The sequence below is a fragment of the Ictalurus furcatus genome, chromosome 27, assembly GCF_023375685.1.
Source record: "Ictalurus furcatus strain D&B chromosome 27, Billie_1.0, whole genome shotgun sequence".
In the NCBI taxonomy this organism is placed as follows: domain Eukaryota; kingdom Metazoa; phylum Chordata; class Actinopteri; order Siluriformes; family Ictaluridae; genus Ictalurus; species Ictalurus furcatus.
This window is the reverse complement of record NC_071281.1, coordinates 8,872,536-8,899,919: the sequence shown is the minus strand read 5'-3', so window position 1 is coordinate 8,899,919 and position 27,384 is coordinate 8,872,536. Positions and strand designations below refer to the sequence as shown.

At 39.1% G+C, this 27,384-nt stretch overlaps 1 protein-coding gene across 3 annotated transcripts in view; it reads right to left on the bottom strand.

Moving 5' to 3' along the window:
• The window catches only part of crtc3 (CREB regulated transcription coactivator 3), a 45,404-nt gene extending 22,471 nt beyond the window's left edge, over positions 1–22,933 (bottom strand). For 2 of the 3 annotated variants that reach the window (XM_053616678.1, XM_053616679.1), the window contains exons 1-4: positions 20,845–22,933; positions 13,526–13,636; positions 11,650–11,781; positions 5,101–5,162 (exon numbers count right to left, since the gene is read on the bottom strand). In XM_053616678.1, coding sequence (XP_053472653.1) covers positions 5,101–5,162; positions 11,650–11,781; positions 13,526–13,636; positions 20,845–20,979 — 440 coding nt within the window. In that variant the 5' untranslated portion in view covers positions 20,980–22,933. The remainder of the gene's footprint in view (positions 1–5,100; positions 5,163–11,649; positions 11,782–13,525; positions 13,637–20,844) is intronic. The other variant, XM_053616677.1, reaches the window with a different exon arrangement.
• Between the last annotated feature and the right edge of the window lie 4,451 nt (positions 22,934–27,384).

Here is a 27,384-nt window from a genome sequence, read left to right as displayed (position 1 = left end):
TTTCTAACATGATTAAGGAACAAGGATTATGCATTTTTTTCTTTTTAAAATTAAAAAAAAAAAAATTTAAGGATTAAAACTAGAGATGCACCGATACTAAATTTCTCAGCCGATACCGATAACCGATTAATCAGAGTGATATCGGCCGATACTGATAACCGATAGTTCTGCCTTTTATACCTTCTGTTAAATGAATTATAATTAATTCCACAATTCTGTAAGAAATGCAAATAAAAACTTTGTCCTCTCCATTTCAACAAGTTGTTTCACAGTAACTGGTCTCACAAACAGAAAACACATTACTCAAATTTACATTAACACATGAACTAAATTCTGAAGATTAAATGAAGATTTCTTAACTTATTGAATGTTATTAATTCATATTAACATTGACTGAATTCTAAAAAAACCCTCCTCTTAGGCCTCACATTCACTCACCACGAACAAAAGCATTTCTACTTCATCACTGAACATCAAAACTGGTAATATATAGGCCTAATATAAACCTTTTTCTGATGATATTAACTCATTAACATTAGCTGCATATGAAATATACTACTCTACAAATATATTTTTCTGTGCAATATATACTACTTTTTTGTCACTCATCTTCATTTAAATCTTTCACCGGTGTACTGGCGCTTTAATTCAGCGCGAGTAGCACGGAGGAAAAAAATTTGACTCAACACCGCATCAATGCTGTTCACTTCTGGTGTAAACTGCAGTTTTGTCGTCATTCCACAAAAGAGACATCATCTTTACACACAGCATGAAAGCGATGTGTTTTCCCGCCCTCTTTTGATTGACAGGATATAATCAGCCCTGATCAGCGGGTGTTTTTAAACTATCGGCCAACAGCGGGAAAAATAGCTTTTATCGGCAGATACTGATTATCGGCCGATACAGCGGTGCATCTCTAGTTAAAAGATCTTAAATTTTCTACTCTGCAGAAAATGGTTATATATATATTATACATAACACACAAAAAAGGATCAGAAAATGGCATCTACCTGCTACGTCATATACTGGACACCAACATTGTTTCACATTTCCATGTAAAGCCTTTTTACCACCACCACCTTCTGAACTGTATTAGGATTTAACAGGAAGGGCCATATGGCGCGCTCATCTTCCATCTTTGCAGATATCATGGAGAGCACATTAAAGATGGCGCACTCAAAATAGATGCAGAGAGTAACCATGAAAACATGCAGAACACATGGATAACCAGACAAATACAAATACTTGGGAGCAATGACCGACCACTTTAAAAAAAAAAAAAAAAGTCTGGCCCACTACAGAGCAATTTATATACCCAGTGGGCCACTCGTGATTTTTTTGTGTCATTTAAAGCCTAACTGCTTGATAGCGAGCATGAAAACATTAGAGCCATCAAGGCGCTAGACAGATTGTTGAATGAATGCATATTACTGTTGGACCACACTTCCAATACATGTCTCCGAGGTAGGTTGCTGTTTAGAGGGTGCCCTCCCACGAACAGCCCAACTAAAAAAACAGTGAAAGGGTGGAGGGAGCGTGGGACCTGGAGAGCAGCCGTGACCCTGAGATTTGACCCGGCCCAGCTGGGTTCCATTGGGACACCATATAGACCCTGCCCAGTCCTCAGAACCAGGCCAAAACCATTCGACCCACACTTCAGAAGGACGGAATTTCCCTCAGGAGAGCTCCGTCCTCGTCTACGGATGAAAACCAACATCGTTGAACAGGCAGCAGACTGAAATGAGCATTTTTGTTGTGTTGAAAGGCTTCCAATTTTACACTATATAAATATTCTTATCAAACCAGACTTGGGAAGTTCGTGCACCATTTATCAAGACGTGAGAAAGGTTTCTGGCAAAAATAGCATCTCAAATATGCTCATGAAAAATTAACTAGGAAATCATTGGTCAACAAACCTTTAAGCTATGTGCCGTTCGAGCGCTTCAAGTACCTACAGTACTCGCTGTTTGATGCTGAACTGAAAAGCCGCAGCAAACCACACTTTGATGTCGGAAGAGAAATGAAGAGCCCTCTACATTAACAAAGTAGAAACGTACAACAAAAGAGCCACCCACGCTCATGGGGATGACAGGAACAGCTTGATCCTGGTCCGTATACAGGATTGTAAATGCTGATCGGGACAGAGTGGGTTAAACAAGTGTCTTTTGCCTCCAACATTTCCAGAAGAAATGCATTGCAGATGTGGAAAGAGCTATAAACATGTCCTGCTCTTCTTTTCCCAAGAGGCATTAGCATCTGCTTCCCAACTGGACAGGACTCTCCATCTTTGCTGGCTAAATCCTGGTCTTAGCTAGTGGATATATGTTATGCTAAAACTCGTAGCCCACGGTAACTCTTGCAGCACTCAGGGCCTACCAATATAACTCTCAGCTTCTGCTAACCATTGCTAATAAAGCATCAAACAGCATAAAGAGAAACACTGGAGTCTACTGTTAACCAAGAAGCTAACCACAGCTCATAAAATCTTGGTTAACTGAAGCAATCTCCAATCCATGAAGTTTAATCAGGACCAAAATAAATGACTGCTTAACTTTTCGCTCCCTTCTACCCTGTTTATAACCTTCTGCTAAATAGTCAGGCAAACACTGGCAAAAAGGCTGAATCATAGCTCACAGTGAAACATAAGTCTAATTACCCCTACCCCGAGAGAGCAGTTTCATAGCTTTAACAGCCATGTCCTCATAAACATTCCCAGCAAAACTGCCCTCCTCCTGTCATGTAAAGTAAGTACCGATAAATATAGTCATCCTTGTCAAGATAGGCTTTAACAAGCCTTGTAGAAAAGGTGGTTGTAATGACAAAAAAAAATGTTAAAAGGATGTAAGGATGAAATCACCCTCAGACTCATCTGACATCAGTCAACCTCTGATGTCTACACAGACAGAGAAAATATATTTCCTGGCCTCGCTGAGGTGACTTCAGATTCCACACTGCCAAAGACGACACCCACCATTCAAAATGAGAAAGCGAAGAAAACAAAACAGTCTCACAGTTTTGATATTGTTCACTCATTAAGCCAAGCCTTTAAATCAAGCACACAAGCCATGCTAGCTTTGGTCCAATCCTGAAGGTCCTGGGCAGAAAGGAAGTGAACTTCTAACACAGTGAGGGCACAATCTGTTATGGGAGGCAGCAGACGGCAAAAGCTTGGCGGAGTGCAGATCTGGCAGATTTAGTTAGTGCTGTTCGCTCTGGGGGAGCACACACACACACACTGGAGGAATAGCTACACACTGATCCTTGAAGAAGAAAGACATGGTTAGATCAGAGAGCAAGGCTTAGTTAGTGCTGGAACTTCACCAGGAGCTCATGAAAAACAGTTTTTTTGTGTTTTTTTTAAATAAATAAAATGCTGCATGTCTGAAAACATGAAACATTAACTGGACAGAATTAAAACACATTCAACTTTAATGAATCGTTATGCAACCAAATATATATTTATAGATTAGATATAAAATCAAATGTTGTGGGGTTCCAACTAAATCTTGTGTTGCATAATTTATCATAATACCCCGTGTGCATCCTTTGATGCAAGACCACATGGAATAATGTGCTCAGTGCATGTGTAATCATAGGCTCGATGTATAGCCAGTGATTACTTATTCAGTTGATTACTGCATGAGGGAAAATATCAAATACACTCAAAAAATCCCCTCTGTCTGCCTCGTCACACTGCTATCTCATAGTCCAAGATAAACCTCAGGTTCCGCACTTCTGAAATTCACTATATATACAAATTGGGATTATTTTCGTCTTCCTCGTTTAATTGAATTCATACCATGCCACTGTTGAGCTGTATGGTGGACACACCGTATAATTTAAGTATAATAACAAATGGAGTTATAATTGAGTGTAATGCTACTTAACGAAGGAAAATATTTCATGTTTGATATGGTGAAGCTTTCTGCAAGGACATGTTTAGTTAGCATTTCGGAAGGAGTCTCCAGTGTCAGTCCTTTGTAACAGTCTTGAGAAAGCCCAAGAATGGAAGATTTTGAAGTATTTTCTTGTCTTCTTAACTTCAAGTACGAGAAATTGCTATCATTGTTATAATGTAAGTGTTAACAGGAACTTGTTTTGCCGAGAATCTACAACATTAATGTAGGTATTTAAAACAATTCATAAAAATGTATATATTTAAAAAATATATACATTGTATCTCATTTCTGGTCACTACTGTACTCTCTACCTGGCTGCTACTGTAATAACGGCTATGTCCATATATGGTACAGTGACTGATTTCTTCTGTTTTTGCGTACTAAATTGTTTCAGAAATTAAAACTAAATCTAAGATAAAAACAAAGGCAGCTTAAGTAAACACAAAATACAGTTTTTAAATGATAAATGTTATTTATTGAAGCAAAAAAAAGTTATCAAATACCAACTGGGCACGTACATGTAGTGCAGCATATGGCTGTCAGCATTCGTGGAACAGAAGGTCGGGCTAAAGCTGCTCTAGCCAACCTGTTTTCAGGTGTAAACAGTGACGGAGGGCGTGGACTCATTCAGTTTCACTCTGAGTACAGTGTGTCAGGCAGGTCACGGTGGAACTGCGATTGGGAAGAAGCCACGCTGGCTGGAGGCCAGACTGACTTGCAAAACATGACTGTACAGAGAGGAGGACCTGCATTAGACTGTTTATTACAGGCTGCGATTCACTCGTTAGTAAACACGAGAGGAAAAACCCTCCCCTGATTACATTTTAATCCGCGTTGGTTTTGGAAAACATGTGCAAGGCAGACTTGTTAGTGTTTATTATTTTGTAAGAGCTTAATCTTGATGGAAGGAACACAGCTAGTGCTATGCTCTGTTATGTCATGTAGTGTTGTGTTCGCGCCACAGACAGAACACTGACAAAGTGTGCCATTGTTTCATCTGTTCTGTTACCAAAATAGAAACAGCCAACTGTGGAGCGGGTTTTACTTCAGGCGACATGAAACGAAAACCTCATTTGCTATTGTATATGAATTATTAGCTAGGATAGAGAAAGCAAAACACGCTTCACGTTCCACTTGCCTGCATGCCATTCTAAACCCTCATTTGTGTGTAGCAGCAACTGATAGGACACACAGCACTCACCTTCTCCAGCTGTTGTCTGGGGGAGGCGACAGGTACACTGTTCCATAAGGAGAACTCTCTGCGTGCTTTAGTCAAGGAAAAGTGTCACTGTGTAACCTGACACACAAACACAGGTACATTTTTTTTTAAATGAACATTAGACCTTGCATATTCAGATAAGTAAGAAGAACAGCCCGAATAGGATCATGTGATGAAAATGACTTACAGATGTGGTTTCATTTTTAAAACAAAAAAAAAAGATGACAAATGAAGGAGTGAAGTAAGCCTAGAACGATTATGAAGAACATCTTAAGTAAACATGGTTTCTTCAGCTGCTGCTTAGAGCAGTGTTAACAATACTGACTCGTCATGACTGTTTGTGCCAAATCTCCTGTCAGAGCGAGGCGGAAAGGAGAAACAGAGCAGGAGTGAGTCTGGCGCGTTCTGTTTAACATCTGCTGAAGCCTGAAGAGCCGAGTCATCATTTCTGCACTGAGAACACTACATTCTACACAGCGGTATGACTACCACAGCGCCAACGTAGTCAGCTACTGACCTGGAGCATGACACCACATGAATGACCACCAGCAAACAAAACCCGGCCACTAAAATTCCCCCCTTTCTTTGAAAATAAACCAAAACATTCGAGTCATTCGGGTTCATCTAAAACAATATGCAGCACCATTTCCAAGACACACATGGCACCCTATCCAGAGTTTACACCAGTCTGGCTAGCGCTCATTATGGTGGGCGTGTGGAGCATAACGCAGTTTGCTTCAACTTTAGAGAGTTAAAATGTTTTCTAGGAAAACTGAGCAAACACTGTAAGAGACATCTGGCAAATTTGCTCTTTAGAACCAAATCCTCTTCCCTCTAACAAAATGAAAATGTTAGTGGAAAAAAGTGCAATTAAATAATTTGCCCCAAAAGATTTGAGGCGTAGAGCTCCATTAAAGAACACTAATTATTGTAATTTGCCCACATTATGCACTCATTTTGTAATTTGTCACATTTGCTTGACAGGCCTCTTAATATTCACAGAACACTCACCTGTAGAAACATGGTGAAATTAAAAGAACACTAAAACTAACATAACACTACAATAACACCTAAAAATAGAATTATTATTATTATGGCAGAGTTAGAGAAGGGGAGACAAAACTAGAGCATGTACAAACAAATAAAGTAATGAACCAAGAGAAAATCATCCATCACTGCTAATCAGTTGGACGACTGAGGATATAACAGCTTCATAGACGTAACAGCAAAAAAACCCCAAAAAAACCCAAAACAAAACCCTTACAATGACTGGTTACAAACACAAAAGTCTCACAATCCTCAAAGAATAAAGTCTACAGCTGCTTACAGTATGAGATCACCTTGATTCAAAGATATCTGAAATCCTTATGTGACATCACACCCTCTTTCATTTCCTCTGTTTGAACATTACATTTATCAATTAAAAAAAAAAATTAGTGGTTATTTATTTATTTATTTATTTATCATCACTAGCTACCTTTGGATAGATAGAACATTTTGACAGCATATGAATGAAAAGCCCCACCCAAATACATGTACACAGCACGGTCCTCGACACACATCTAAAGACAACCTACAACTATTTTTGTAAAAGTACATTAGTAGCTGAATGTATTTTTTTAAATCTCAGAAATAATCAAAATAAGAGATAATCCAGTTTAAGTTTAGTTCTTGTTATGTTTTTTCTTTAATCAGCTGTCTTAAAAATCTGCAAATATGGAGTTTGAAATATGGACAAAAGTTCTTAGCACTGGTTTTACATACAGTCTGAAAGTATTGGAGCAGCAAGACCAGTTCTTTTTTCTCTCTCTCTATACACTGAAGACATGTAGGTTTGAGATCAAAAGATTGTACGAGACAACAGATCAGAGTTTCATTTCCTGATATTTACATCTAGATGTGTTAAACAACTTAGAACATGGCACCTTTTGTTTGAACCCACCCATTTTCAAGTGATCAAAAATATTGGAACACATGGCTGACAGGTGTCCAGGTGTGGCCTGAGAGATTTATTGTTTAAAAGAATTAATAGCTATGAATGTCTACTCTTGATTTAAACCCTGGGTTTTACCTGCAAAGACTCCATTGTTGTTAAAAAGGATAAACCAACATGAAGACCAGAGAACTGTCTATGGGAGACAAAGCGAGCCATTGTACAAAAATTGGGAATAGCCAGTACAACAATTTGACATGTCCTAAAAAAGAAAGATACCATTGGTGTGCCAACAACCAGCCATGGAAAAGATCATCCAAGGAAAACAGCAGCAACTGATGACAGAAACATTTTAACACATCTGTTTAAAACATCTAAATGTAAATACCAGGAAACGAAAGCTGGAATTCTGATCTATTGTCTCATTCATCTTTTGATCTCAAATCCAAATGTTTTTGGTGTATAGCAAAAACAAAAGAATTGGCCTTGCTGTTCCAGTACTTACTGAGGGGTCTGTATCAATCTCAAATGCAGTATTGCCACAGCTTAAAAGGACATAAACATTCAATTTACAACTGAAGCTAAATCGGGATTTTGAGCGGCATACATCAGATCTCAGACCATCAAACAAAAATGTATACATCTCAATCTGCTGAAGCATGTTTTTAATACACGATAAACAGAACGAATACACTGCTCATAGTTCAATTTAGTTCGTCTTTTTTTTGCACTAGGCATGTGTGATTTTTTAACGATTTCATTGTCCCTACACATTCTTAAACAGCTACAATATCCAGTGACATTTACTCCAGTTATATTACCAAGCCTGACACCCTTTACACATTTTGCTTGAGAGCTCTACAGTTTAACATCAGTGTATGTACATTGCTACGAGTTATCACATAAAAAATTATGCCAAAAGACCAGTCTTATTCTCCCCATTAAACTGGGAAATGACCCAAGTACCATATGAACGTAGAATGATTTGCACAAGTGTTTTAAACACTCCGATATCAACTCCATATATCCATATTTGACGTACCTAATATCAGACAAGTATTTTGTTTCACATCAATTAACAAAATTTAGTTTTCATTCAAAAGAGCAAAAAGGCTGATATTTCTGAGAAAAAAAAAAAAAAGATTAAATAGGCCTACAACAAAATGTCAAATCGAACACTTAGAAATAATGTTAATGGTGATGATAATTAGAAAGCGATTTAAGAAATACTGTTTTGTTCCTCCTGAACTGGCCAGCGTGCGCACACACACACACACACACACACACACAGATTCAACAGGAGCAGATTAACAGAGAAAATATTGACCATGTGGACATTAGACAGCGGCGTTTTTGTGATTGCCAGCAACTGGTTCCTGACTACACTATTTTGTGGACAATTTTCAAAGGCAACTGCAAATTGTATTTGCAACTGCGCTTCCCATTTGTGGACGCATAAATTGAGACATAATGCAAATGAAAATGCAAATGGTGTATTGCTTCATTTTTCGTTTACACGAACGTACAGTGCGTCAAATTTTAAATGGAAACGCAAAGTCCATTTACAACATGTCTTACAAATTATGACCCTGTCATATTGAACTAGCAACAGCAGTTAACCCGTTTGCTATTTTACTTCCTTGGTGTCGCGCATGGAGCCTGCCAATATTCAAATGGAATCGCAAATCCCTTTGCATTTCCGATGCCTTGCACAAAAACCTGCCAATCAGTGTTGGAGGCGGGAGTATACTACACGGCATGTTTGTATTTGGAGGTGACGTCAGTCACAGTCAACCGGATTTTAGAGCACCTTGGCCATAAATAAAGCATCAGCAGTTTAAAGTTTTTGATGGGATTTAATTTTAACTGTAACAAATTGCCTGTAAAACTAACCAGTTTCCACAAGAAAACATTAGACTCCTGGAAGTTGGCTTTCAAACATAACTTTTCACCTCACGAATGCACTGTGTGGAATAACCCGCATGTTTAGCTTAGAAACAGGACCTTATTTGAGAAAAAAATGTGTTGAGGATCCACTTAGTTACGGAAAATTTACAAAGGATAAGAATGTTGTGACATGATGTGACACGTGTTGAGTATTCAAGGTTAATTAATAGCATATCACTTTACCTTCTTCATCTTATAAAATCCTCAATACAATATTCAACATTAAATGAAGAACCACCTCACCTGATGATCGGAGTGTATTTCTTAGATCACAAGTGCAACACAAAACTTATCAGAAAAACTTTATGAGAGCAGTGTTGCTCTGAAATCTATGGTTTAATGGTGACAGATTTATCCTTCATTATCTTTAAATAAAGCATCGGCACAGTCGTCTGGACGGCATATTTTCCTTCACGGCCGTCAACTGTGACTGACGTCACTGCCAAATACAGTTGCAATCAAAATTATTCAACCCCCATTGCAAATCAGGTTTATTGTCAAAATTTACAGACTTTTAGTTGTTTGTAATGAACAAATCAAACAAAAGAAATGTATATAGTTCAACACAACGAATGCTCCAAGTGGTTTCCCCCAAATTCAACTGAAAATGCAATTTATAATGACTTCTCCAGGTTCAAAATTATTCAACTCCCTGAATAGAATCCCTCACAACAGCACAAATATGAAAAACAAGTGTTGTCTCAAGTATACATGATGCATCTAATCAAGGGTTTCATTAGTTGCACCAGGTGTGCTTGAGCTGGAACATATGAAATACCTGAACTTGCTAAGGGCAGAAAATATATGAAATACCTGGACGGATCAGAAAAAGGAAGCCATCAACAGCTGCAACCAGATTTGTGAGAAGGCAGGTTGTGAAAAACCTTCGAATGAGTGCAAAAGATCTGCAGCAAGACTTGGTGGCAACATGCACTGAGGTTTCAGTGAGCACAATAAGCCAAGACGTACACCGCTACTGACCCAAAAGCACAAGAAAGGTCTGCTCAAAATCCTATAAATAAACCACAGAGGTTTTGGGATTCTGTTCTGTGGAGCAATGAAACAAATCTGGAACTTTTTGGCACGATGGATCAGCGGTATGTCTGGAGGAAGAAGAATGAAGAAAGAACACTCTGTCCACAGTGAAGCATGGTGGAGGCTCGGTGATGCTCTGGGGCTGCTTTGCACTGCCTTCCAGCATGTGGAAGGCAAGATGGATTCACTGAAGTATCAGGAAATCCTAGGAGAAAACGTCATGCCGTCTGTGAGGAAGCTGAAGCTTGGGCGTCGTTGGACCGTCCAACAGGACAAGGGTGCTCTACCAAGTACTAAAGATGCTTTCCATGAAGGGGTTGAATAATTTTGAGACTGGTGAAGTCATTATAAGTTTCATTTTCAGTTGAATTTGGGGAAACCACTTGAAGCATTTATTGTGTTGAACTATTTCAGTTGCTTTTGCTTGATTTGTTCATTGCAAACAGCTGAAATTCTGTCAATTTTGACAATAAACCTGATTAGCAATGGGGGTTGAATCATTTTGATTGCAACTGTACAAACACGCCGTGTAGTATACTCCAACCCTCAACACTGATTGGCAGGTTTTTGTGCAAGGCATCGGAAATGCAAATGCAAAGGGATTTGCGATTTCATTTGAATATTGGCAGGTTCCAAAGGTGACACCAAGGAAGTGAAATAGCAAACAGGGTAACTACTATTGCTAGTTCAATATAACTGGGCTATAACTCGTAAGGCATGGGAAATGCAGTTGCGAATAGACTTTGTGTTTCCATTTTAAATTTGGCAGACACTGTACATAAACAAATTTACACATCCACAAATAGGAAAGGCCGTTGCAATTACAGTTTGTAATTGCTTTTGAAAACTGTCCGCAACATCTAAAATGGTGGAAATGCTCATTTTCCTGTCTTTTTTAAACTATTGGTTGTAGATGTTAAATTGTTACTCAAATTGTTTATAGAAAAATCACAAACGGGGAGAAATCCATATCGCACAAGCCTATTTCACACCAGTGTTAACAATAATGTATGTGGTATAGCATAAAAAAAGATATATACATAACCTATAACCAATTGAGTGGGTTCGTAGGTAAATAGATTTACCACCAGGAAAAAAAAACAACTAAATAATGCATCCAGTATAATCACTACATTTTCATAAAGTGGTGGAAGATGGTCAGAGCTGAAGTTCGTCTGTTACTGTGGACTAACCCCAAATCTCACATATGCAAAAAGCCCTCAACACACACAGAAACATCCAAACACACACATGGCTACTACTCACCTGCAGCAACATCATCATACTTCAATGAGCGCTGTACGGCAAGATACAGTCAAGACCAGCATTGACCCTATGGCTTTAAAAACAGCTGCCCACATGAACAAAGGTCAACCTGCACTCATGCATATAACTACTTGCTCACACACACACACACACACACACACAAATGTGCATATAAATTCTGTTCATGTCCAGAAAACAGGACTCTCTTCATGGGAAGTTTAAAAATAGAAAAAGGTGCTTCTTTTCTTTTTTTACGTTATTTATGATATTTCAAATCAAAATAGCATTTGATACTCCATGCTGTAGTCGAGTATAATGCAACACCATACTGGATTACATGTAAAGGATATCTGCCGTCCATGTTTGTCGATAGGTCTGCGGTGTGGTGAATTGATGCGGTTGCGGTCTCTTTGGACTGCTCTCTCTACCAGACCGTGGTGTCTGGTGCCTCTCACAGAGTCGAGGCCAGAGGGAAAGGTGCCCTAAACAGAAACAAGAGAAATGGGAGAATGGAGAGTTTTACTATTATGATCAAGAAAGAGTGGGATTTTATTCATTCCTATGAGAGCACAGGAGCAAACAAAAGATGTGTTTCACAACACAAACCCGGTCAAATAACTGCAAATAATTACAGCATGGCAAAGAAAAATGGGTAACCTATAGCTTTAGGCAAGTGAAATCTATATATTATGTAATTACAGATGAGATAAACTGGAGAATTTGGTGAAGATATGTCATATTAACAAGTAAATAAAGCCACTTCTGACACTGATATGATCTTAGAAGTAAAGAGCCTCTTAGTTCAAGAGCCTACTAGCTGTCTCGTATCGGCGGTTGTCTCCGTTTAGCTAAGAAGGTATGCAAACCCGGAGAGCTATTATCCAGGGAGCCAATACTGTTCCCTGTGGAATGCCTGTGGTGCTCAATCAATGTCTCACACACACACACACACACAGTGCTGAAACTGTGCTTTACCAGTCACATTGTCTAATATTCTGGATACAATGGATGCATCAAACTTCATTAAGCAGAGGTTCTTAAATAACAGCACAGGTTGTATCGTACTGAATGCACAAAAATGCCAAAACCATATTTCACACACCGTTACTTGTTTGTCCAAGTACAAGTAGATAACCAATACCAATGGGATCCTGTTCAAGGAGCTACAGAAGATCTAGATCCAACTGACTTGGGGTCATTGGTGAGCCAAAATCAGCCTTTCAGGGTTTATCATGTGTGATGTCAGCACCACTGACTGGCAGTCATTCAAGCCATTTAGTTTGCCTTTTTTTGGGACCAGGTACAGACACGATGCTTTCCATAAAACTGCAACCCTTTCCAGACTCAAGCTCATCCACTAAAGACCTCCACAGAGGTTTTAGCAAAAAATAAATAAATAAACCCTATGTTTTTGAGCTGAGTTTCTTAAGCTTTTGTTTCACCTGCACCAGTCACCTATTTACACCAAGGTTCAGGAAACTAGTAACCTAATTCTCTGAACAATTCTTTTTAAGAACCAGCCTGCATTAGCACTAGTTTAGGATTTGTTCAGCATAGACACTTACAACAAAGATAGACATTTGACTGCCTTTTAGATTGATTTTATCTATTTATACGGAATGTAAAGCTGCTCAAATAAGGTTTTGTTGGCATCACTGAAACCTTGGGCTGGATTTGTTCCTTTCTCAGGGCTTTAATTCATCATTAATATATATTTTTTTTGCCTTTTCTTCAAGAATCTTCAAACCACTGTTTGTGGGGCTATGGGAAGTAATGCTATATTCAAGAAAAACTCATAACTAACCTAAGGAAAAAACAAACAAACAAAAAAAAACTAGGGATCAGTATCCAATTCCTCAAAAGAAGCTTTATTCACTGCAACAAAAGCACTTTCACTTGGAGGTACACAACACTTATTCTCCTAAGGGATCCTAAACAGATACAGTTGTTCAAGCCCTTAGAGCATGTTGCCATATCAGGTTTATAACCCAGATCAGCCAGCTACTGATCGAGAAGACCAACTGTGATCTGAGTGGAAGGGGGGAAAAAAAACAAAAAAAAAAACCATTCTTTGTTTCTTTACATGACCGAGGTTTGCAGTTACCATCTCTGAAGAACATTTATGTTAATGCAGTGAGGATACTATTGAAGTTTATCTTCTCCTTAATAAAAACATCTTGCTCGACTCCTTTGACTTGGATAAGTAGAGCAGTACAGGCCATTTACCTGGAAATCAGTGCTGGCATTGCCAATCTGGTTGACGTTGGGCAGGGAACCACCATAGTACTGGGCACGGTTCTGAGATAAACGGAGCTGCTGGAGTTTCTGGAACTGCACCTGCAAAATAACAAGTAGTGATACGATCAGTGGCTTTATAGTCATTGTTTATTGCATGAGTAAAGAATTTGCAGTGACCATAAAGTGCATAAATCTTTGGACGATCATTTAAAGTTTAAGAATAAACCCTGAGGACAGGAATTCTTAGAAATGGGTAAATATGTTCAAATGCATGCAATAAAAGGCTCTACAAGAGGACAAAGAACATTTAATTCAGAGTCCTAGATAAAGATGTAAATGATCAATTCTGATCAGGAATAAACAAACTGGCATTAGCTCATTCCTGCACTGACAAAATAACTAAATGTGAATCTCTGTTTTGTCAACAGTGTGGGTTAGTGCTAAAGCACAGTGCAATGGTCTATGGCACGGGACACTCAAAGCTGTCATTGTGGGCAAAACAGGGATGAGTCAGGGTTGTTGTCTAATCGTTGGTCCTGGACAGTCTTAGTGCAGAGCTTGAAAATGTCTCATGTCTCTAATAAATGTCTGGAAAGACATCTAGAGAAACTTCTTTTTTTTTTTTAACATGTTGTAACTGTCAGACCGCAACAGTACAGAAACTTTAAACAATTTAAAGAAACACAATAATAAAAATAAAAGTGCAATGTGTTAGTTCTTTAAAAGTGAAAATCTGACATCTGGTCAGTGGTGAGATGGAAACCTGATTTGTAAAGTAAAACATTGCAACCTACAGCAAGCCAAGCGAAGGAAACGTCCACAACCGCTGCAGAAAACAACCATGATTGTTTACTTTATATAAAACCTAGACATGATATAGGGTGCTCATTCAATGTAATTGTCATTGTCTTTGCGATGAGGCTGTTCCTTAAATATATAGTGTACATTAAATATGCTACAAAGTGAAGTAACATACAGAAAAGTCATATTTTCAGTCAGTGTAACTAGAAAAGACTCACAAAATTCACAAAAATACTCGGCTCTCGTGGACATCAAACAAAACACAGGTTTATAAGATAAAAAAAAAAAAAACTTTGTTAAATGTGTGTGTAGAACAATTATTGGCACGCCTATGAATTCATATGAGGAAAATATATTTGAAGTATACTCCCATTGATATTTAACATTTTTATACCTTAGTGACTAGGAACAGGAAATTTTTCAACCATGACTTCCTGTTTCACATGGGTATAAATATGAGGTAACACGTAGGCCAAATTCCCTTAGTCATACATAACAATGGGTAAGACAAAGGAATATAGCTGTGATGTGCAGCAAAAGGTTGCTGATCTTCACAAAATGGGAAGTGGCTATAACAAAATAGCACAAGCATTGAAAATGCCCATTTCCACCATCAGGACAATAATTAAGACGTTCCAGTCAACTGGAAATGTTATGACTCAACCTGGAATTGGACGGGTGTCTATATTGTCTCAGTGCACTGTGAACAGGATGGCTCGAGTGGCCAAAAAATCTCCAAGGATCACAGCTGGAGAATTGCAGTTAGTTAGTTAGTTTCGTCTTGGTTAAGAATTTCATTGGCTAAGGAAGTTTAAAGTTCATTTCTGGCGATGTGATTCGCCAGAAATCGCATAGCCAAAATTTTTTTATTTTTTTTAAGTTGAATTATATTCAAAGAAACCCACTGTTAAAAATACAATAAAGTTCTTCTTTCTTTTTTTTTTTTGCTTTTTAAAACTTCAATAAATGCATGATCGTGTTTAATAACCGTGATCTCAATATTGACCAAAATAATCGTGATTATGATTTTTGCCATGATCCAGCAGCCCTAGTTCGGATATTATTATACAGTGTAATGTAATATTTAGAAATAACATCATATGATACATTTTGACATTTCACACAGCACAGTTCTAAAAAGGCTGTTAAAGATAGTCAAAAATAAAGTATAGCTATGATGAAGAGTGAACCAATTTCTACAGAACTGTATAGAGCTAATGCTGAGGATACGAACAAGGAGTACATGGGTCACATGCTTTCCACCTGTGGATGGGCAAAACGTAGAACCTGCAGCAGCAGTGTGACAATCAACACTATCCTGCACCTCAGGGAGTCCAATACTCCTAAGATGTATACTGAGGGCTTTTGGAGCACACTGGAGACTGTATTCAGGAGTGCTTCGATGACATCGTATCATCTAAGTATATCGCCAGCATTAGGATTCACAATTATTAAATAATCAGCTAAGTGCGATTATTTCAGCTAATCACACTCATTTGAAATGAATTAATCGTTAGATTCCACGATCACATTTCCATATAAATATTACACACAATCCAAATTCGATACGATACGGTGGTCTCTCTATACGACACATGCACAAAAAAAAACATTGCCTGAATACGCATTGCCATTTTCGACTGATAAAAACATTTTTGTATGATCTATTCAGACTCCGAGCAGCATATAATGAAACGAAACAAAAGCTGTGCGTCAGAACGTAACAAAATGAAACACGGCTAAGCTTTCACTGGTATGACTCACAAGGAGGCGTGACTGAATCACAGGGCTTTTCTTACTCTGCTGTTTGAGAGTTGTGCTGTCAAGTCTTACATGGCTCTCTGTGCTGCTAGAAGTGTTTGTGAATCCTCCATTTTCCACCAGGGAATATGAACTTCCCAATCGCAGCAGTGATTTTTCATTGCAGCACAGTTTGCTGTGTGCGAGCTTAAAAGGGTAATGTCTGAAGCTAACGCGCTCCCATACACCATATCTTAAAGGTTTGGGGGAATTTGAGCTTCCAGCTCCTGCTTGCTGCGAACTGCAGTCAGTGGTGCTTTTCCCGATCTGATTTGCTGGTGGAATGGCTCAGTAAAAACAGCGTGGCTTAGGAGAAGTGTTTTTTCAGACCCCTTGAGCCTTGTCTTATGGACGATACAGAGGATGTCACCCTTTCAGAGATGCAAGTGTGGGCTTGATTAAGTAACGTTTATTAAATGTTTATTACACCTCACATAATATAAGGACTGTTATATAAGGAATATACAACTTCACTATGTAACCTGTTGAATGTATTGTTCGATATTTAGACATATTGAATCTTATGGGAAGCCAAACAACTCAAAAGCTGGTCCAAACTGAGCTACACAGAAGAACCAAACAGTGCGTACAAAATACCTGCGTGACCTACTGAGTAGCACGGTGTGAACCATTCAACAATGCAGCGTGGACCAATTGACATATGCGACTCATTGGACAGTGCAGGTGGGTTTTAACCTCCCAGTTTGGACCAGCTTTTGAACAACTCAAAAGCTGGTCCAAACTGAGCTACACAGAAGAACCACACAGTGCGTATAAAATACCTGCGCGACCCACTGAGCAGTGCAGTGCAAATTTATTTGAATTCTACCCAAAATTCTACTCAAAAATACTTCGGCTTCTGCTTTCAACAGTTCCTATAACAGATGGCAAACAGGGCTAGTAGAATATTTGAAACTATTTTAAATAGTCCTAAATCTCTTAACGGAACTGACGAAGACCTTGAAAGAAACAATAATAGACACACAGCAGAAAATGGTTTACGGACAGAAGAAAACTCTTCAGATTTCAGAGGTCTTACTGAAGCGTGTCCATATTCAGATTGTTTATCTTTAAAGAGCATTGCTGTAAGTATTCAAATGATTATCTATTTCGTTTCTCCCAGTTTATTTTGCACTGCGCTGCTCAGTGGGTCACACAGGTCTCGTGGCTCGGGCTGGGACGTCCAAACTGGCCTGCATAGCGTGGATAAAACCCGCCCATGCTGTCCAGTGAGTCACGCATGTCAGTTGGTCCATGCTGCGCTCTTCAGTGGTTCACAGTGGTTCAACATGAGTACAGCTAAAAGGTCTCATTTACCAACAAAAAGACTGCGAAAGACCATGAAAACAATTTCGTTCAATCGCAATTTCTGCAATTCAAGTAGTTTTCTGCAAAAAACCACAAAACCTCGGCAAGTTGCATAACAAATCTTGAAATCAAGCAAAATCAGGCCTGTTTGGCCACAACAATCACACAAAAAAAACTCTGTGAAATCCTGTACGGACTGGTTGAGAGCAGTATGATTTTTTTTATTTGGAGGATGAAAGCCAGCTTAAAAGTTCAGTTTGCCATAACCTCTCTCAAAAAAAAAAAAAAAAAAAAAAAAAAAAAAAAGGCAGCTTTGTCATGTTTTGGGCTCGACTGGCAGCAGAGAAACTCAGTCGATTAGCAGTCATTTTTTTATCAAACCAATTTCTTTTGCCCTTACTTATACTGCGCTGGATGGACTACACCGAATTCACCTTTGTAATTTCTCTTCATATTTAGACCTCTTCAGGTGTTGTGGATATCCTGCTAAATAATAATATTTTGTATTCTCATAGAGATGACTCAAAAACATTTACACTTTTTCCTAATAGAAATTCTTCCTTTTTTTTGGGGGGGGGGGGGGGTTGTTTAGTAGCCACCTTGCGCTTTCAACGCTGTGAACTTGTGCTTTTTAGGGAGTTTTGAGGGCGTCGCCAAGCATTAATGAGCCACCGCGCCTGGTAATTTATGGGTGATTTCCATTCATCAATACACATGAATACGAAGAACATCAGATCGTTTACTTTTGTAAATCTGGCGTCATTTTTTTTTGTTCAGTTTGGCTCACACAACATTGCTCAAACTTACAGAACTTGACTGAAAGACTGATGAATGAGGCTCAGTGTTGCTTTAATTACATTTCAGGAAGGAAACATAATAAGTCAAAAACAATCCCAGGCGCCACAAGGCCACACCATGCGCCACGCAAAGCCATGCAGAGCATCAGAGGTGAAAATCCAGAACTGAATTGGGCAGACGTCATCACGCATTAAAGGGCACCTATTATGGTTTTTCAAATATTACCGTTCATGTAGCGCGTTATAGAGCTGTTTGTGAATGTACAAACGTCTGCAAATTTTCAAAGATCAAAGCGCACGACAAACGGAGTTAGTGACTCCCAAAAGAAGGAAGGGAGTTAGTGACTCCCAAAAGAAGGAATCGATTCTGAACAGCTGAAACGAGTCGTCAGTAATTCTAGACTTACTTCCTGTACTAACCTACATAGGTTTGTAACAAAAAGCCCCGCCTCTGGTCTTCACTGGCTGCTCGTGAACAGACGGAGCTGAAACTCGTTATGGTAGAGGGCGTTTCCATTTTGAAACACGCTGACCGCAGAAGACCAATCATGACAGACTGGGACATCTGACCAATCAGAGCAGAGTATGCTCTCTGAAAGGAGGAGTTTAGAACGAATCCTTTAGAATGGATCATTGAACGAGTTGTTTGTGACACTGGGGAGAAACAAGGTAATGCTGCAATTGAAATTATGAGCACATTAAAGTGTTTGACCTTGGATGCATGTAAATCTATTGTATGAGACTTTTAAATCAAAATTAGGCACGCTTCAAAACCATAATAGGTGCGCTCCAAGGCAGTAGAGTCCATGACTCGAGCTCGAGTCTGTCAGCTTGCTATCGCAACCAACCATTCAATCATACCATCCACTAACTATACACTTTTAAAACAGTCCTGTCCTACAGAGCAATGTTTGTGTAATCAACTAAATGTAATTAACTAAAATGTTAAGCAGCTGTCTGTACATAAGGTGAAAAGCACATGACTATCAACTGCCTACCAGCACTAATGCCGTCACTGAAAATGTCAACACTGTCATATTTGCAGGCAGTCACACTAATAATCCAACAAATAACCACAAACCCACATTCGAGTGAGAAAAATACTATCTGGTAAAGAAAGGAACCCTTTATGAAAGTACAATCTGCCTGGAGTCTTAAACATCTTCCCCTCCTGCAGTCTTACATCATAACTCTGAAACATGTCATGGCTGAAAATTTGTGAAAGAAAAATGTTCATTAAGGCCCAAAGGGCTTTTTAAGCTCTTTGATATTTTCTTATTCAGTGATTCAACCAAATATTTGTTTTTTTTTAAATAAAAGCAGAGCACTTTAAGAACACATCACAAAGGATTGAAGCATCTGATGTGAACAGAATTGTGTTTCCCTTCTAATTGTACATCAACTATTCACGTTGAAATCAACTGAAAGAAAAGTGAAACGAAGACAACAGGAATGAGATCCGTGTTCATTAATCATTAATACTCCGTCAGCCGTCGAGGTTCATTTGAAAAAGCCCGTGAGAAGCGATAGACTGGACGACGTTTCCCTTTAGTCACTGTACCAAATGAACATCGGATGGAGCTTGATTGACGACTGTGTGATCTCTGTGAAACCCGTGTATCTGTAAAGACAGGACTAGTACTGACGTGTGGTAGTGAGAGTAGAAAGGAGGGTGAAGATCTAATATCTATCAATAGCTCGACAATCAAACGGTTAGCGTTGAGCAATGCATTATATCACAATGTTTCATCGATGGCATAATAAGAATGACGTGGTGCACGCTGTATGAGCTCAGCTCCGATTTATACAGCCGTCCCTAAGTGTCGAGCTAAGAAAGGACAGGAAGTAAATTAGGAATAGAAGACATGAAAAGGAAGTCACTTCAAGGTTTGATGTGTGCAAAGTGGGGCGTGGGGAGGGTGTGCGAGTAATCCTCCTTCCTTAGAATGAAAAAAAGAGAAGTAAAGAAAAAAAAAAAAGGCTGAGAGGTTAATTGTGACATTATAAAAAGCGGTCTAATTTAGTTTATAAAAGACTTGAAGAGAATATGGGGTAAGGTTAATAGCATCCATGTGAGTGTGAGTGTGTGAGTGTGTGAGAGAGAGAGGAGATTAAGGAGGCTAACAGATGCACTGCTGAAGCAATAAATGACATGATAATAAATGATCATGCAGATTGTACACAAATACACACGGTCAGTCATTTCCTCTGAGAACTAGGACACTCCAGTACAGGAGATGAAGCACTGCCTCACTGCGCGCCAACACACACACACACACACACACACACACACAAAAGACTTCATAAACTACTTAACTGCACGCTTTACATGTAGAACATACACTCTTATGCCTCTGTAAATGTACAGAACTGGTGAATAATCCGTGTTTATAGTGAAACGCGTCATTACGGTAAACTGGGACTCCTGACAGCTCGGGTCTCAGGTGTCACAGACGCTCACCAGCAGCACAGACAAGCAGAAAGGATTTACCGATGCGATTAAACGTTGGTTTGAACAAATAAACACAAAATTGTAGCCCATTGTCCTCTCTAAGATCATAAAGGATTAAGCCATGTTTAAAGATCTGGGCTTTACTTTACCCTTGAAACGGTGAGGTCCGTCATAAGCTGCTCGAAGGCCCGCGTCTCCTCCGCTTGTTTCTGGTTATGCAGCGCGATCTTCTCGCTGAACTTCCTCGGGTTAGAGGAGCTACTCGAGCCCGGGGATCCGGACATTATGAAGGCCGCAAGAGTTTACAGACCGACTTCGCAGCAAAAAACAAATGTCCACTGGCTGTGTGCTTGCAGTTCAATCTCAAACAGGTTTCAGCTGTCCTCCCATGGTGGACATTCCTGTACGTTCGAGATGCAAATCATTTTTTGAGAAAAATAAATAAAGTCGGAAACGTCAGCTGTCAAACTCAGTCCGGGGGGGGGGGGGGCGGACACTTGTTACCTGTCTAAACTAAAAACACAGTATTATTTTCATATCTAAATTAGCATATATGGGTGAAAAATAAGCAATATGGGCAATTCTAAATTATTAACGCAGTATATATAAACTTTTTATCAACTGCCCTGATTCGTTAGCCGGTTTATCCGCGGTAGCTACACCCGCGTAGCTTGGCAGCTAACGCTAGCTCGTATCTGCATCATTTCCTCCATTTGCGCTCTCTTTACAGCGGTCAAGATTATTTCCCAATATATACACCTAGAAACGTATATTTATGAATGGGTAATAATAACGCAAGTATTTTATCGAACACTTCGCTAAATATAGCAACTCAACAGCAACTTTTCTAGCTCGCAAGTTAAGCCTTAGCTCGTTAGCTAAATAGCCAGCTAACTACATTCAATTCAACCCGACAACTAAAACTTGACAATTCAGCTACACACTCCAGTCAGTTGTTAAAAGCGTGGCTTGGGCAAACTGTTTGTGGGTTCAAATGCTTTCGCGGAACTCTTTTTGAACTGTTCAGCTAGCTTTCTTGCTAGCCTGCTAATTTAACCCCAACACCGAAAAGTGTCCGAAGTGCAAAGCTAACAACCCGCGCCGCCGCAGCAGCCAGTTATCACCATTCAACTCCTTCCGTCTTGTAGATGTCAAAGTTATTAGGCGAGTAACTCAAGGGATTGTAGGCACCGAGACAAAGCAATATACCGAGGCTATACTAGCAACAACAACAACAAAAAAAAAACAATAACAAACGAAAAGTTTGTTTTTGTTTTTGTGCACTGACAAGTGTAAACTTTCCCGAAATTTCAACAAGTGGTCTGAGCAGCGTACAGGAGCTAAGCCTTCTCACGCATTCACACCTAATCAACCGAACAAACCCAAACTAGACCTCGTTACTGAATTCAATACAACACTCTCATCACTGACTTTACACACACTGATTCTGCTCCTACAGTCCGATCGATCGTCGCTGTCATCCGACAGTGAAAAGGAAAAAAAAAAAACCCACACACTGAAGTGTCAGTGGTATCAGATTGTCAAATCCCGGTCAGCTGAAAAGTCTCCTCGATCATGACCGACATGTTCACATCCACATCACCTCCATTAGGACTGTCATTTAATTGATGCGGCTCCTCTTGCACAACGCGCTTGTTTGGTTTTTACTCCGATGTCCTAATCACCGAGTGAAAACAGCAGGGAAAAAAATACACACAAGCTTGCTTCAAAACTGTACGTCGATTTTTAAAAAAAACAACAACAACTTTGTCCACAAGACGGCAGTGGAGTTTCCTTAAAGCGACAGTACCGATTAATGGTGATGAGTCGTTCAGAGAAGAGTCGTTCAGAGAAGAGTCGACTCGTTAGGAGTCGTCTCTCTCCTTTCTCTCTTTCATTCTTGCTAATGCATTTTAAGAATGGCTCTGTCCTAAAAAAAAATCATTTAGGATTAAAATATGATAGGGTTTAGAAATAAAAGAGGCACAGATTAGAATAAAATGTGAAAATTCTTCAAAACTGTTAGGAAAACAATGAAAGTTGTGTCCCAAAAGACACACTATCAGGGACGTGCAGAGAGTTCCTCAGGGGCAGGGGCTCAAATGTAAAAAAAAAAAAAAAAAAAAGGCTATATCATCAAAAAGCTAATTTTACTACTTTAATTACTTTACTATATAACCTAATGGTATTTTATTTTTACATTTATAGAAATAGTAGTAGTAAAAGTTTTTTAAGTTTTACACAGCCTTTATTGACTATGTAACAGGGACGTGGGGGGGGGGCGGGTAAAAAAAGGTAAAAAAAAATTACCTTTTTGTAATTTAGTGTGCATGCTCTCATGTTAATTCAAATGCTGTTTACATAATATAATTGTTTATTAATTAATGTTGAGAGGGGCACTTTTAAATAATTTACAAAAAGGGCAGGGCTCGAGCCCCCAGAGACCACCCTTCTGCACATCCCTGTATACTATACTCCATGCACTTATACTATGCAGTATGTACTCTACCATCTAGTGTATGAATTTTAGAAGGGTAGTATGGTCTCAGATGGAACGTTGAACATTTTTACTACCCGGAACTAAAAGTCGTTTCCCAGTCGATGTTCAGTTCAGTTCATTTATTTATTTATAAACACTTTTAAAACAGCCTCAAGACTGACCAAAGTGCTGTACAAATTAGACATATACAACATTTAAAACATAACAAGTAGCGACAATTAACAAGTATTAAAAGCTAAGGAAAACAAATAAGTTTTCAGAAGAGATTTATAAACTTATAAATTGGGTGCTACTCGAAGTTGCACTGGCAAGCATTTCCATAGTCTAGGCCCCACCACCGAAAAAGCTCTATCTCCTCTGCGTTTTAGCCTTGAACAAGGGACTGTCAGTAAGTTAAGGTTACCAGATCTTAAACTTCTGGGAGGGTTGTAGGGACACAATAGATCAGACAGATAGTTAGGAGCAAGGTTATGTAAGCATTTATACACAAATAGAAGAAATTGAAGTCGATCCTAAATTGGACTGGAAGCCAATGGAGAGCTCGCAAAGTGGGAGTGGCGTGATCATATTGGTGATGGCAAATGACATCAAACACACGAAATTGCCTCTAGCTTTAGCAGAATATCCAGTCAAGGAAAATTTATTTCTTCATTTTACTGTTTAGGTCAATGTTACCTTTTATGCCCAACATGACCTTTTTTGATTCGGAGCAAATTTGAGAAGGCATCAGTGCCTGGTAGCCCCGCCCCTTTTCTGCTATGTAAGCAAAGCTGCGACTGTTGAGTGCATGAAGTGTCCAACATTTCACACTTCGGTTTTTTTTCATTTGAATAAGTGCATCATCCGGGTACTTGAAATGCACTAGTTCTTGTTGGAATTTTCAGCGTGAACACACCACTCACACTATTTATACTAAAAAATGGCATAGAATACTGCATAATTATGTGATTTGGGATGAAGAGAAAGGTAATTCCACTGTTCCAACAGATATCTCCAGGCATTGTATAGTTCACTGCCAAATGCCAAACTGTTGCCACAAAATTAGAAGCATACAATTGTCTAAAATGTCTTTGTATGCTGTAGCATTAACAATACCCTTTACTGGAACTAAATAGCCTTGCCCAAACCCTGAAAAACAGCCCTATATCATTATCTCTCTTGCACCAAACTTTACTGTTGGCACTATTCGTCCTGGTATCTCTGGAGTCTCCTGGCATCCGTTTAGCCCAGATTCATCCATCAGACTACAAGATAGTGAAGCGTGATTCATAGACCATTGCTCCAGAGTCCAGTAGTGGTATGCGTTGCACCACTCCAGCCAAAGCTTGACATTGTTCATAGTGATCTTAGGCTTGTGTGGAGCTGTTCAGCTATGGAAACCCATTTCATTAAGCTGGTGTTGCTTCCAGAAGCAGTTTGGAACTCTGTAGTAAAAGATGCAACAGAGGATATGTGATAGGCTTCAGCACTCTGTGCATTCACAATAATAGCACTTAGTACCACTTACAGTTGACCAGGGCAGAAATTTTCATGATCTGACTCGTGGCAAAAGTGGCATCCTATGATAGTATCTTGTTTAAAGCTGTTTGTCTATGGAGATTGCATGGCTTTATACTTCATTTTATTTTAGCAACGGGTATGGCTGAAACATCTGCACTCAGTAGTTAGGAGGGGTGCCCACATACTTCTGGTTATATTACAGTGGATCTAAAGTGTTACTAGTTTCCATTTAAGAAAATATCAATCATTATTAGTAGTCTTTTTTTTTTTGGTCAGGATTAACTAGGCAGGTCCGGAGGGTGAGAAGAGCCATGACATTAAAAGTGTGTCAGGTTCTGGCACCAGCATCACATCAGGCAGCATGTGTGCACATATACTGTAGCTCGACAGAGAGAAAATGGAAGGAGTCTCCAGTGTCAGTGCAGTCAGTAAAGGTACATTCATACATCCAGCCATTTTATCTCTGAAAGTACAGCTGCTGTACTATGAAGTATCCAGTAGGTGTGTCTACTACTGGTTACCATAGTAACATTTCTTAGTGGGTGGCACAGCTAACATTCCACTTTTGACAACAAACCGGTTTTCTTGCCACTAAAATGAAACATTCTGGAGTGAGAGCGTGTGTATATAAAGTGTATATATGCATCATATCCTACAAAATGAAGGAGAAGGAGCGTGTGCTCTGTGTCATTGAAGCAGTCTGTTTGCGGCGAAAGAGCCAGCGCCAAACTGTCTGGGTTCATGAAACAATTCAGACTCGCAGGCAGCATGGTGGATTACAGATCACGTGTGATCTACTGCCTTCAGTCCCATTGGTAGTCGCTGCACCAAGTCGCTCCAAATTTGCACAAAGTTAAATTTTTCTCAGCTTTGTCATGTCGCTGGACACGCCCACATCTAGTTGCCAACGGTCACTATCGCTCATGTTGCTGGAAGTCGCCAGCTCTCGTTGAAAATGAATAGTCTCCGGTCACTTTGTCACTGCGAGTCTCTGTATGTGTAAATGTACCTTTATAGTCTTGTCCTACAGTGGTTTAAAAGGGATAACCTTGTTATTTTGGGGCGCATGGTGGCACGTTCGCCTCACACCTCCACCGTTGGGGGTTTGATTCCCATCGCTGCCCTGTGTGTGTGGAGTTTGCGTGTTCTCCCCGTGCTGTGAGGGTTTCCTTCGGGTACTCCAGTTTCCTCCCCCAGTCCAAAGACATGCATGGTAGACTGATTGGCATGTCCAAAGTGTCCGTAGTGTATGTGTGGGTGTGTGAATGTGTATGTGATTGTGCCCTGTGATAGACTGGCACCCTGTCCAAGGTGTACCCCGCCTTGTGCCCCATGCTCCCTGGAATAGGCTCCAGGTTCCCCCATGACCCTGTAGGATAAGTGGTATAGAAAATGGGTGGATGGATGGAACATTGTTACTTCACTAGGTTGAGCTAAAATAGCATAACTAAAAGGGAAAGCCAGAAGATGAATCAGGCATGAGGGCACCCTGAGTCAAAACGGCATGCCACTGCACCATTATTACCTTTTAGTAATGACAAAAGGAGTTTTGGAGTAATCAGGCACTGTTTTCCTATGGCACTAACTTCTTTTATGGATCTTCAACAAAAAAAAAATCCTTCATCACAGGGGAAGGTGGTGGACAGTAGCTGTAAAAACTGGATTGCACTTTTTTCATTTTGTGTAATGTTTATGGTTTTAAATAGTGAATTAATGGAGCACTTGGGCATTGCAGGTTTAAAATTAACCTCAAAATTCCCTTCTGTTTCTGATAGAGAAGAAAGAATTATAGTGAATATTAAGCCAATTATCTATATTTTTTGTAGTAGCCTTTTAATTGTAATAATAATAATAATAATAATAATAATAGTAATCATAATGCATTTTATTTATGGGTTCCTTTCAAGACACTCAAGGACATCTTACAAACAATAAGATACATAAGTAATATATGTAGAAACAATATACAATAGCTGTATCAAACAGAATAAGCTATTCTAAAAAATACCTATATATAGTTTTAAGACGTGATTTAAAAATCCAAAGTCTAGAACTATTCTATTATGTCTTGAGGCAAGGTATTCCAAAGACTCAGAGCAGTACAACAAAGTTTTAGATGTTTACAATTCTTTGAATCACACAGCTTTTACTTATACCTGCTTTAAGGTATATAGAACCTAAAATCCTGTATAGATTTTGGTTTATTTACTGCCTCAGTTACAATCAGCTGATATTTCCTGAGCTCCACTAATGGACCAAGCACTTATTAATTTGCTAATGGGTGAGACGTTGGAAATTAAATTCCTAGTCTTCAAAACGTGTTAGAAATTTGAGAATATTAAGCCAAGGTTGGTTCAAGAAAAATCACCAATCTGATTTGTTAGCCAGCCTAAAATGAAAACTATTTAAATTTGGATGTTGAATAGTGTTTTAATAAATATGGTGAAGTGCCTCAGATCTTTGGAGTTTGAAGTAAAAACAATTTTTTTATTATTATTATTTATTTTATTTTTTTTAAATCTAGAAAAGAGATATTTTGTAACTGTTGAGAATGCACTTCTGATGAGAATGTTAGTTTCTCTTATGTATATGAATTCTAACAGTGTACAGCTCTTGTTTTGAGTTTGCTTCTGTGTTTGTTTGTTTTTTACAACATTGAGACTGACCGTCCACTTTATTAGGAACACAT